Below are 13920 nucleotides of genomic sequence, written 5' to 3'. Positions count from 1 at the left end.
GCCACCACTAGAGCACAGCTTCAGCTAGAACACTTAAAGGCATAAAGTAATGGCTGCGGGAAGTATGAGAAGCTTTAGACTGTGCTCGAAGCAGTAACCTCATGATCATAGCAATGTAGGATATATAGGTATATTCTACAAACACTGAGAAGGAGATCTGGCCAATTCTGGAGCAGATGTCTGGTGATGTCTATTTGCAAGTATCAATTATGAAAAGCAAAGTGGGATGCCTTTGGAACCCATGGTTGTAGCACAGCACAAGATGGAGGGTAAAGGCTGCGTCCCAGACAGAGGAAGTGTATCACCTTCATTGCTGTGGCTGGAGAGTGGAGTTCCACACACACCAGGTGCAAAGAATCGTTACTGGGCTACCTTTAGAAATTAAATGAAGACTTTATTAACTAAGACTTCCCAAAGCGCTGCCCTTTGGTGAATGGTATGGGGTGGTTCGGGACTGCAGAGCCTCGTTGTGCGAGGCAAAGGGGACCCTTTAAGGGAGGCCCATCCTTTTGTCTTTCTCAATCAGAGACAAATGCAGAGACCACACACCTCTCTGTGCATGCTCTAGGCAGGAAACTACCCTGCTGTGCAGACTACACTACACAAAGGCTGTGTCTGGAGAACAGGCAGGAAAGGACATTTATATTCCGGCACCAACAGCTGCAAAGTTTTGTGACGCGTCTCTTTTTGTGAAGTCTCACTAAGCCTTTCTGTAACAATTTCTTAAATGCTAATTTCAAAGAGCCTTGTGAAAGACAGTAACTTTAAATTTCCAACTTATTTTAGGTAAAATGTGAAAAGAGAGCTGCTGTGAGAGTACAGCAAACAAACAGCATACTTATTGCATTTTCATAGGTTTGCAAACCACTACTGAAATCCAGGCAATGCAAGAATGAATAATTACAAATATAAAAAAATACTCAAAATGTTAAATGAAAGGTGCAGGTGGAATGATGTGAACATGCAGCATGGTGCTTTCTCCGTTAGGCATCTTTTCAAATATAAACTTTATACGGCAACAGAAAGATATCTGTTCCATTAACAACACTGCTGTGCAAAATGTAAAACTGGAAACAGTAGAAACACACTTATTTACAGTTTTTATTAGAATTCAGTGATTGTACAGATAACAGCTCTACACAACTCTACACACTGTGACTTTGTCACATGAAGTAATTAATTGTGAGTATAGACACATTCTGGGGTGAGCTTTAACTGGAAGGTAAATACTCTATAATGAAACCTGAAAAGTAACCACTACAGAGTGCATAGTGTGTGCTTTACCTTGTGTGCTCCTCATTGGATGTGTCCTTTACCTTGTGTGCACTTCATGGGACTCAAAATAATGTGTCTCTCCCTCGCTTCACAGCACTGCCCTGGATGTACTCCTCTCTCAAGCGCTGCTCAGGAGATCTCGGTTTGATCGGGTGCCCGGATTCTTGGAACTATGGAGGCTCAAATTTTGCTTCCTGCTTATAAGGCCCAACTAGATACGGTGTACAGCTCTGTGTGCCCAGATGCATGCACCAAAGAGCATTACCATTTGTTCTGTTGTGGTGTAGGATTATCAGTTTGGTATTATGCAACAGATACAGAGTGGCACTCTTAATTGTACACATGTAACCTACACTTAGCCGTGCAAAGTGTGCAGACCCATTTCAGATCTAATCCTAGGCAGCTTTCCTTTTTTCCTGTGCCCTAAACCTACTTTATTGAACTTCTGATCCTCTGAAAATGGTACAACTTAAAATCCTCATCCCCCAGACACGTACTCTTTTAGGCCCACTAGCTATATAACACCAAACGAGCCAACGTATACGGCCCCAGGACTGTATACCTTAAAACAAACTGAACACAGTAAACACTAACAAATTCTACACATCCAAAAAGACAAACGAAAAGCGTGACTGTGCATCATCAAACTGTAGTCAGTCTTAAAAGGTTATTTTTAGGTCGAGCATGCGCTGCTCTGCGAGGCATGCTGTATCTCCTGTATGGGCATTGATCACGCCCCTTGCTTCCCATTGGTTTTTTGTGTGTGCTTCTCCAAATTCCCTTCCTTTCAGTGGCTAATTTTCATGTTTATCCTGCCTTTTGGTGGGTGGTTCCCGTTCCTGGCGACTGGCCCTGTTAGATGTATTATTGCTCTTCTATCTATTTCATTACGTTTTGCTGCACTTCTTTTTCTGTTTCCTTGGGAAGGCTCTCCTTTCAGCGGGTTTTAGCCTTTTCTGGTTTTAAAATGTTGGCATGAGCCACATGTAGCTAAAGTCTGTCCTCCACCGGATAATGATCAGCGTGACTGCTGCCTGGCTTTATTGTTATAATTGTCCGACTGCCGCTGTGCTTTGTCTTTAAGTACAGCGGGCGTGTGCCTCTTATTTTGTCATCTGCTAGTCTGAGTTAGCTGTATTCTTGTGCTGCCAGTAAAATAAATATGCTTGTGAGAAACTGCTGTTTTTGAGTGATTATCAACATTACACTAAGGTCTGAGGGGGGCAGGTTGCATTCCCATGAGGGAGGACAGGCATAAATCTCAGCATCTGCGGCCTCACTGCCCTCCAGCGCCAGAGGCTTCATACAAACCTTGACAGGTTTGCCATGGGGGGAATCTCAGGTTATCAAAAATTGCACCTACGTATGTTTGAGTCACCTCCCTTCTTCCAGACACACATCTCTTAGCACTATACGTAAAATATCTCTGACTATGGACACCTCACTAGAACAAGGAAGGAATCTTGCATTAACAATTGAGGCTCAAGAAGCACACAGACTACCGTCTTTTTCCTAGAGCTGCACGTGGCGATGCGAGAGGAAAGAGGTGCTTTACAGTGTACTTGTGGTTATATAGCATTAAGTACCAGGAGCCTAACATATGCCCACTGCATATGGTTTTGAAAGATAACATTCCCTTGTGTTTGTGATGTCACCGTTTTAGATTGCCTGCTTAAGCCTTCTACAGAAGCAGAAAGTGGTAACATGGATTGCTAATTGTCATCATTTGTTGCACATGAAGTTCACTGATGTTTGAAAGTGTACAATTTACGTTTCAAGCGGAGGGAAAAAGCTGCGCATACCAGTGCAGCTGATGACCGTGTTCCAAAACAGAAAACACCATTATTAGGTTGCTGGCATGGAAGAGGGATTCCAGTTGCAAGACATCAAACTTAGAAGACAGACTGCTTCAGGACTGTCTACTTGCTTAGGCTGTTGCTTTCCCAACCCGTTATGGCTGCTGGCGCGGTTTGCTCTTTTATTGTACCTCATGTGTTTTCCAACAAACCCAGCATGACAGGGCATGGCGGGCCTGTGGTGATTGGCCAAGGTGATGACTGCATTAGCTAGTGGAACATAATGAGCTAAAGTATACACGGTCTGTGACTGTTAGTTCAGAGGAAAGGGAAAGGCTGCCATTGAATCAGAGATGCAAAAGGGAAACTGTGTTTTGAGGCCGAGCCTAGTGCTGTGCGAGACATGCATCTGTATACATTTATGTTTGCCATGTTGTAAAAACTAAACTTTGAATGCTTCTCCTAACTCATGTCTTCCATGTTGTTACCACCTCCACTGTGCTTGTTTACAGAGTCTTTAGTTATATTTAAACGTGCAGTAAATGTCGATGTGATTATAGTGTTTGTTCACCTTGCACATGCTTGTTGAAGCGTAAACGCCTAACGATTTATGTACGTTGGTTGCATCTGGTAAACGTCCTCTTCGGCATTCTTCCGCCCTCCCTAATTAATTGATTTTTTAAAATGTAAAAGCTGCTGTTTCAACCTCCTATATGAGGCATTACCCAGTGGGCTCTTTGTTGCTAGTTCATCTCCTCGATTGGTGCCTTGTGCTCTCCAGTCAACCTTCTTTTGGACTTGTTTGCTTTTCCTCTTCTGACAGTCTGCTGTGCTCTGGTCCTGCAGCTTATGCACAACATATAGAAACTAATGCCCAGGTCTGGTGTCTATACTGGAAGGGAACGTTGCCCAGGTAATGGCATGTAAAAAAGAAGTATACGCACCGCCGTTCAGTGGTGCGTTATATCTAGTCTATCTTGCAACATAAGATTTGCATAACTCTTCAGTCCCTTGCAGCACAGCACCCCGGATAATGTGCTGCATGGCCAAACACTTGTAAGGTCCCAAAGGCAAGACCTATTGGCTATGCAAATGCTTGTTTAAAGATGCAGCTTTTATACAGACAGAAGCAGCTTTGCAAGATTACATGGACAGCCGGAGATCTTGGCTGGTGCTGGAGTAGTTGTGTTCTCCATAATACGCGTCTGTGTGGCTGAGAACGTGCTGGTCCAGATCAATTGAAATGAGTGATAGTTTTAAGGTCTTTTTAGATCAGATTCTGCCATTAGGTCTCTCTGAATCCCTTGGTAGAGACTTTCCAGATGTTGATCCTGACTGAATGCTGATTGGGCACGGCCACAAGGATCCTTCTCACGGAATGGAGGGGCGGTCAGCCTTACCGGCAATGGGGGGATCGAGAAATTCTATCGCTCAAGAGAGCCTTCACCCATCATTAGGAATTGCATCTTCCACTGCCCACAAGATGGTCAGTGGAGAGTGCTTCGGATATTGCCTTAATCCTCTCTACATTAGCAAATCTTTGTACCAAGTACTAAAGCGATTCGGCAGTATACACACTGACCCTTCTTCAAGGTGGTTACGTTTTTAGGGGTCGCTCATAAGCTTGATCCTGTATGTACCACCTTATTACAAAATCGTTTCAGCTGATTTGTATGTAGAGGCTTCCACCACAGCTCTGTGTCCTCTGACTGTGTTCTTGATATGCTAGACACAAACTCACTTTTATAAATCACAGATTCAACTTACTCTCCAACCCACTGACTCGCCTTCGTACCCACCCTTCTCACCCACGTGCTCCCTCATTCTACCTCCTTGTAGCCACCCACTCTCTCTGTAAGGGGTGGTACCCTCACTTTTAATAATGAGGTGCACTGAGTAACACTCTCTGGTACAGCAGGGGATAGGGTTTGCCTCTCAAAGGTGCGACGCTTCTTATAGTCGATAATGTGTTGGGTAGGCGGAGCTCTGCTCATTAATATTCGTAAATGTGATAGGTATGCTGCTATGATCTCAGCCTCATAGCGCTCAGCAGTCGCAAGCTCTGCTCGTAAATATACTCTGCGCCAATACTCCACGTGGGGTGGAGATGTATACAACAATGTGAAGTTGGACGCAGCTTTTTCATCGAGTTTTAATATCGAGTGAAAGTTTATTATTCATAAAGGTAACAGGTACATTTTGGTGAACTGACATCCATGCACACATTGCAGATCTTCTAGCCCTAACAGTAGCAGCCTGCCAAAGTTCTGCAGCCCCTCTTTAAGAACTCTCTGGTTTTTATCAACAAGGAAGTGACTAGGGAACACCCAGCTCATTAAAGAAGCCGGGATGATACCTCTGCAAGAGAAGGGATGGTAATGAAGGTAGTGCAGTGCCAAGTTTACCTCTTCCTTCCTCATGGACCTGTAGTGAGCATCTGCTAGTGCCTCAGTGGGAAGGAGCTTTCTGATTGGCATGGTAGAGTTACCATCTGTTGATTCCCTTTGTGTATATGTGATGTTTTCCATGAAAAATATTTTCTATTAAGTATTGATGGAGCAGTGTTAAACAGTTTCTTTTAATGTGAAAGATGAGTTGGTGGCTAGGACATCACATCAAAATATTTCAATAAAAAGAAAGGAATTGAAAAGTTAAAGACCATAAGTAGAGTTGATAAGCTTTCAAAGACACACAGAGTTCTTCTTCAGATGACATTAAACAGAGCCTTTAAGGGGTAACATTCTCAAAGGAAACATATCCCCAATCTGTCCCCCTTCTCTGTTGATCAGTTTGTTGAATGCCATCTGAAGAAAGTCATCTGTTTTGTTTGCATGTTCACTTGTCGCTCACCTGTTGAGTTTGGGAAAGATGAAGTCGGAGCACGGTTTGCGGATGAAGTATTCGTCGTTGGCCCTGTTGACTTTGACGGCATTCTCACGTTTGGCCAGCAGTGGGGACGGGGCGATCTTCAGGGGCGGCTCGGGTTTGGGCCTCTGCAGATGGAGGTAGCGAGGGAGGAGGTGGATGAAGATCTAGGAGTAGAGAGATAAGGTGGTGAGAGGCAATATTCATCAATGGCCACTGGCAACAAATAGGTGGCCAAGACACTCGGCTCATAAGTGCTGGAAAGCTTACGTAAAGTGCTGTCCAATAATAATCCAAAATGCTTAAACACAGACGGACAAGTACTACAATACGATGAGAGTTCCATGTTTTGTGACACTATATAAAATAGTAAAAAAAAATTGTGAGCGTGGTGGCAAAGAGGAGGAAGAATGAGGGAGCAAGTGGGCGAGAAGGGTGAGTAGGAGGGTGAGAGAATGTTGAATTGGTTTATTTAGACCAGTTAGCGACTAGTGTATCAAGGACACAGAGTCAGACAACACAGCCATGTTCAAAACACCAACAAACTATTAAGCAGTCAAAGATAAAAGGAGCATCTAAACTTTACGTCTGTGTTAGTGAGGACGAGCATCAGTACACATTTGTGAACTGAGTTCTAGTAATTATTATTTTTGATTATATTTATAGTTTTTAAAGCACATAGCAGCTTCAAATGGTACCCTGGTGCCACCAAGAGCAGAAAAAGGAGAAGGAGTTCAGGGAAGGAGCTGAATGTATATCTGAAGTTGACTCCCAGCTTGGTCATTTAGATCTTGGTGGGCCCAAGCTGCCACCAGTGGTTAACCTGCTATATTTAGAGTACAATGCCGATTCAGCAGGTTTTATTCAACATAGCAGTTCCTGCCTCTATGGCGGGGACTGTGTCGATGAAAAAAAGAGTGATGGCTGGCTTATTTTAAAGGGCTGCATAAGCAACTGATGAGCACTTTTAACTTGCAGAAGATGAGTCCATAGCATGGGAGATTTTCTTCACATGATAAAATAAAAGTTATAGAAAATAATGAAATCAAAAAAATGTGATGGGAGTTTTCTTTTAGCGCATGGGGCATTTTTGCTTTTTTATTGTTCAGTACTTCTATGGAGTACATGGCAGGGACATACAGAAAAAAATCTGAGGCTTTGTTGGAAGGCCCAAGCATCTGCCTTTTATTTTTCAAACGCCCCATTACCCCTCCTCTAAATGACCGCCAAAATGCAATACAGCTCCACACACAGACACAGCCTAACAGACGCACATAGACACAGCAATAATGGACAACCCTCCACTGACACACTCTGGACATTGTGCGTGATGGCTCTCTCATCATCAGAGGAAGGTCTACATACCCGGCGTACCCACAGTGGCATGGCATGTGTGTTCGGTGAGCGGTGGTGGAGGTTGAGCACCACCACACTTAGGATGACTGAGAAGGTGACGAGGATCATGGTGAACATCAGGTAGTTGACGATGATCGGCACGGCCAGGGAGGTCTCGGGCACCTTGTCTGCCAGCAGGAGCAGGAACACAGTGAGGGTCAGCAGGGCAAAGATGGACAGAGTCATCTTTTCACCTAAGGAAGAAGAGCAAGGTGTGTTGAGCACAAACTTCAAAGCCCTCGGCTATTTCTACTGTATCAAAAGAACATAAGAGGGGGAGTAAGAAGCAAGGAGGGTAAGACCACTCAACTTCTAAATATAAATAGAACTAACTAGAAGGGAGTGGGGCCACCATGACACCTTTCCTTTCTTGAAAATCCTCAGATATATTTGAAAGGACCTCCACCCACTGGAGTTTTCTCTAGTAGCATAGTTCATCATTGAGTCCACATCCAGTGTACCTAGTGTGCTCGGATGGGCTCACCCTTCAAAAAGAGGGAGCACTTCTAAGGATAATTTACAGTCCTGAAGAAAGCCAAAATACCTGGTAGGGGCTGAGATGGCTGAAACATGTCGACCATGATTTGTTGAATGCATGAGGTGACCTAATTAGCCCCGTTAGGCATCACATACATTTTTAACTTTACCTTGGTATGACTTGTCAATAAAAGCATCGTTCTCTTTGGGCGATAGAGGTGATTTTATAAAGTATCCCAGATCCGCAAAAGGATATTATCCTTATAAGTGCCCCCACTTTTTGGAGGTTCAGCACACTAGGTGCTTTGGATCTGGACTTGATGATGAAGCCTGCCACTAGAGGAAACTCCAGTGGGTGAGAGTCCATTTAAATATTTCTAAGGATTTTCAGGATAGGAAAGGATTCATGGTGGTACCACTAGCCTCTGATTATTCCTATTTCTAATGCCCAGACCATTACTGCTTCTTTCTTTTACTGAGCTCCTCCTTGTTTTCAACCCTTGTCTATGTCTCTCGACAATATTCCCATCTGTTCTTTATCTATTTTCAACGTTTTCCTGTTTCATCTCTTTGTTATCACCTCATCTCCATTTCTCCACTTTCTTTCTATTGTTTCTAAGTATTTTCTCTTTGTTTCTGAAACGTCAATTTGTCGTGTTTGTTTTGATCAATACCTATTCCTCATTTCTGTTTCCTACCCTTCTCTATTTATCTTTGTGGTCTTTTCCTTGTTTACCACTTTGCATATTTCTCGTGTTTATTTTTCACCTTTCTAATTTCTACTTTGTATTTCCAACCTCCTTCTATCATTCCTCTTTCTTTTGAGCACTTTCCCATTTCTCCTTTTATTGTACCACTATCTTGGTTGTCTCTCATTCACAATCTCCACTTTGAGTATGGCACCAACTATTAGTGGAACTGGAAACTACTTCTCAAGCTATTTAATTAGAGTGTTGCACGCTTGAACCAGGCATGTATGTCACATGTAGACATGACCAGTTTCCCAGCATGGGTGCACCCCCTCGCCACATCCCTTTTACCCACCTATCAGCGTGAATAAGAACCTGCTTCTCTATCACCATCTTAGGCAGGACAACTGACCCATTTTTCTATCAAATGTATTTGTATTTCTCATTGCCTATTCATTTCCTCCTTGGAATTAGGTAGCTATGTGCGTCCTGCCAGTTTAGCAGCTGATGCATATATTTCACAGAGTTATATACAGTGCAAACTTGACCCGAATTGGGTATCAGAGCGCTTTACATAGCACCAGTTGCATTACACGAGGACACATTTTTTTGTTTTGTTAGGCACGGGGAGATTAAGTGATTTGCCCAGAATCACAGGATATTCAGCATCATTGCCGAGACTCGAACCCAGTTCCCCAGGTCCGACGTCGAGCGCCCTAGCCGTTAGGCCAACTCCTCTCCCCAAAAACACTGTCAGTCTCCTCTCCTCTGCAGAGGAATGCATTGCACATCTGTAATCTGTGTGGGCTTTGGGTACAAAGCCCACCTGGACCTCTGCGATGCACATACAGAGCATGGGTGGCCCTAGCCCACAGATGTTGGATTTCATCCCCAGGAAGAAGAGTCAAAGGGTAAAAACAAGGGCTCAGAAACCAGAGACCCACATACAAACACCCACATGCAGCAAGGGACTGTGCCAATGGGTTGTCCCCTTCCTGGGTGGCGATCAAACTTGCTGCTGCTTTGCCTGCGCTGTAGGGTACCCTCAAGTAGGGGGAATGTATCTGGTTGTGCGACCATTTTCTCCCAGTCTGACAATCTGCTTCAGCTGATACAGGTTTCATGGGCTTGGGAGGGGGCGCTTTGCACCAGAGAGCCCCTTCCAAAGGGGCCCTTCACGGACCATGTACTTATCTGCTTCAGTGTCACAGTTGCAATTCACACTAAGTCCAAGTTGCCATTGCACTCTGGGAATAATGTGGCCTCTCCTTCTGGGTACTATTGCTGGTACAAAAGAATACAAAGAAATCATGGGAAATATACTGTGTGGAGGAAAAAGCCTTTTGTTGCTGTGATAAGGATACGCATTGGTCTGGCGAGGAGCAGCCTCTAACTGAAGCAATTGAGAAGCAAGACCCACCAGACTGAATGCAGCGAGGCCACTCCGAAGGAGTACGCCTACCGGGAAACATGAAGACCCTCCTGCCAGCTGGTGAGGACCAACACGAGAACTGTTGTACCTACGTAAGGTAAAGGACAGGACTGAGCATTCCTGGAGTACGAGTATTGTGAGGCTGCGATGTCACAATCCGCCCTTCACTTCCCGCTTTGGAATTTCCCACAATTTCAGAACAGTATCAAGAACCCTGACCCTAGACATAGAGCTGAGACAATGTCCTCTCTGGAATCACGCGTGGACCAGAGACCAGTGTTGGACACCTCATGATTCTACGGCGCTTGGGCACATGCAGTGATGTCAGATTCTCTGTAACATGCTTATCACTACATTTTCTAGGAAGCGTCATCCCTTTCCACTCTGTGAGAGGTTTCCCGTTCCTCACTGGACACCTTCCATAAAAGGGATTTATACTTTGAGACCCCGATCTCTCTGTGGTTGAATGCCAGACCATGAAAGTTCCACCCCCGCCACCACACCGCAGCTGAACTCTAAGAGGCAGGTGGGGCGAAGGTAATCAAAAGATCAGGGCAAGAAGGGGGAACTACTTTAGCTGCAGAACACTATTAAAATGTGGAAGTGCTCCTTTGTTGCAGCAACGTATGTACCCCTCGAGACCCTGCACGGGCGTGATTGCACGTGCACTTACACTACTAAAAGCAATGACTATTGGGACCAGGTGTGGTATTCTCCATCTTGCCAAAGCCGTCTGCGTGAGCGTGACCTGTTAGAATGCAGGTTATTGGCGGTTGAGTGTTCCTGGCTCTGAATCAGCTGATCCTGGGATCATTATACAGACTTAGCTGTTACAGACTTATCAATAAATAGGGAGAGGTAGAAATCTGGAGTTCCTTCATCAAAAATCAGGGGCATAACACAAGCCCCCGCAACCCCTGCAGTGCGGGGGGCCCGAGCTCCAGGGGGCCCCCTCAACACTGCACTTCGGCCGGGGAGCTCCTGACAGTGTCCAGAGGGGGCCCTTCCACGTACCTTGCAGGGGGGCCCCCTCAATTATCGTTACGCCACTGTCAAAAATATCACAACATATTTGCGATGAAGCTACCAGGACCCATTTACTCAAAGACACTACAGTACTGTGGTAGAGTTTCCTTTGTCTCGCTGTGCTTTGAGTCAGTTCAGTGCATTCTGAGCGATAAGCACCTGACCGCAGCAATGCCGAGTGTAAAGCCAGTATCCTGCTCTGATTGGATACGGCTTAATTGGGGTCTCCAGCCTTTTCTGCAATAAGAGCTACTTCTTTTCAATGAAACTCAGTGAGAGCTACTAATATTATTAGTGTTGTAATACTGACCCCATCAGACACCTTTACATTAGTGGCCACCATATACAAGATTACTACCAGTAGGATTACCACCAGTGATATCCTCAGTACATCATGTTGCCTGCAGTAATGCAAAATAATCTTTGCCAATTTGCAATGCCTCTACATGGGTAACACACAACAGCCATAGCTGCCATGCCTCTGGCACCAAGGTAGGAACATTTATTAAAACGTTTCTCCAATGCCACATGATGTACCACTCAAATATCAGCTTTAAATATATTTTAGAAGTCAGCCATTTTTCTCCAGATACCAGCTTATGAGTAGGGCTCCCAGTGTTATGGTATTTATTCTTTTAACATTACCATCTGTATTTATCCATATTTATTTTTGGGGCATTTTATCTGTATTTATCCATATTTATTTAGTGTTTAGCGTAAAAATGAAGTTGTAAAACTGTACATTTCCATATTTACTTAATGGACTGATGTTCACTCATACTTTAATGTCTGTCGTGTTTTAGCTATTTAAGCTGCCAAATATTACATAAAATACATCCACTGGTAAATATTAGCATTATACCACAACTGTGTGTTGACATATGCACTATTTAAAGACATTTCATCCTGTTTTTTCATTTCCCATGCTGTCCAGATGTTCAGCTTTTGGGCTATAATTCATGAAAGACAGCACGGAGGTTCACTTAAAGAAGCACCATTCTCCTTATCTATCCACCTTAAAAAATAAATGCAGACAGAAAACACATTGTTTTCTGTCTGTATTTATCTGTAAAAATCCGTAAAAATGGAAAACAGGGAGCCTTACTTATGAGTTTTGGAAAAATACACATTTCCATCTTAAATATAAACTCTCGATTTTGATATAGGTGTATTATTTCAGCCAAGCAAAATCTTCTAATTTAGTGGACTGGGCTGCACACTGCAGAGCTACTTACAGGAAGCTGGAGAGCTACTTGTTGGAGAAGCCTGGCGTAAGTTATGTGCGGGTTTCATTGAGCCGTTCCATATTCTGCCCAGGCACGCGTAGATATTTGATAGCTGTCGATGACCATCTATCTAGATGGGTGGAGGTAAAAGGAGTCACGGAACCTTACACCCAGATCGCCGATAGATTTTTTCACGATAGGTTTTGTGGTAAATAATTTAATTACCGGTACTTAATTTGATGCGGAAAAACTATAATAATAGCTCAGTAAAATAAGAGGCAGAATCCGTGGTATTAAAGGTTCGGAACGGGCTTTATTCCAAAATCAATTCGAATTGATGGACTCCATATTCCATCACCACGAAGGTTCAGGAAGTGAAGAACAAACTTTATTGACAAGTAATCATTTTTATACAATAGGCATTACAGTGAAACAGATGCAGGAGGCGTAACAGTTGATCACAAAGATAAGAACATACATGCGTAACTAAAATGGGTGTAACTGGGCGTAACTTAAAGAACGTCATTGGATATGATGTCATAAATGGGTGGTTCCACGGAAGAATTTCGCAATGTCAGCAGAAATACTTGGCAGAGATGCGCGCGCAGCAGCATGACGTGTGATTGACGTGTAACTAGAGGATAAAAGGGACTTGACATTTAGCTCTACATGTGGAGACAAAAGTCTGGGGTTATGTCAACCTAATCCCAAATCATATCTAATATCCTATGTTTAAAGAACAGTGTTATCCAAAAAGAGAGGTCTCTTAGGATAGAATCTTATTCTATACTGACTATACTGACTGTTAGTGCGTGTACAGGCGTCTAAGTGTCTACACTAGATGCGAGGGCAGAAATCTTCCATAGTAACAGGGCTATGAATTACTTGCATGAGGGCAGCGAGGCCTGGTCCTTTGCACGGTAGCTGGAGGAATGTTTACCTAAACTACTAGACAGGAATGCATCGGACGAGGAGCGGAGCAGAGCAGATAATCTTGAAGGTGAAATACAGTTTTTGGCAGGCAGACAGACAGGCCGAGTCAGGCACCGTTAGCCGCGCAGGGAGTAAGACAAAGTTCATGGATACAGATGCGAGCTCAGACTGGAGCTTTCAGAGGCAGAAGGCAGAAAAAGGCTTAATGGCAGAATCAGGGCCTACTCGTCTGGACTGTAAAATGGGATAAATGAACCATATAAAGCCGGTGGCCTTTCATACTTAGGAATAGAATATCCGGCCCATTCATGGCGGATCTGAAAGAGGACATGTTGACGGTGGACGCACATGTGTTTGCGTCTTCATAACTGGAACTGGAGGAAACATACATGTACTTATGATTTATACATGAAACCGTTGGGGTCCAAGATAGGGGACATAACCGACCATAAAAATCCATATTTCCACATTCCCTCCTTGTCCCCTACTTGCCCTTAGGAGATATCAATCTTCATCAATCCATCGATCTGTTCATATAACATCATTTGTTCTTCTTTCTTCTTCCGGGATCTCGAACGAAAACTTGGATGTGGGATACACGAGGTGGCACATAGACCACAAATCGCTGGCCCACATTGTAGACATAAGCAGCAACTGAATAGTATGAGAAAGCCAATACCCAGGAAGGATAGGATTCTCCATCCCCAGGCTGACAACACGCCCCAGAACCAACTGGACCAAGTCCAGGTGCCTGGACTCTGGTGTATCTGGCTTACAATCTTATGAAGGCGGGTTATGGCTTTATA

The 13920-nt window shown here is 43.9% G+C and overlaps 1 protein-coding gene across 2 annotated transcripts in view; it reads right to left on the bottom strand.

The window, feature by feature from the left end:
• CHRNB1 (cholinergic receptor nicotinic beta 1 subunit) overlaps positions 1-13920 on the bottom strand; it is a 185536-nt gene that overhangs the window by 28791 nt on the left and 142825 nt on the right. For both annotated transcript variants that reach the window (XM_085639178.1, XM_085639179.1), the window contains 2 exons: positions 7302-7525; positions 5922-6103 (listed from right to left, as the gene is read on the bottom strand). In XM_085639178.1, coding sequence (XP_085495304.1) covers positions 5922-6103; positions 7302-7525 — 406 coding nt within the window. The remainder of the gene's footprint in view (positions 1-5921; positions 6104-7301; positions 7526-13920) is intronic.

Source organism: Triturus cristatus, chromosome 12, assembly GCF_964204655.1.
Source record: "Triturus cristatus chromosome 12, aTriCri1.1, whole genome shotgun sequence".
NCBI classification, from domain to species: domain Eukaryota; kingdom Metazoa; phylum Chordata; class Amphibia; order Caudata; family Salamandridae; genus Triturus; species Triturus cristatus.
This window is presented reverse-complemented; position numbering and strand designations above follow the sequence as displayed.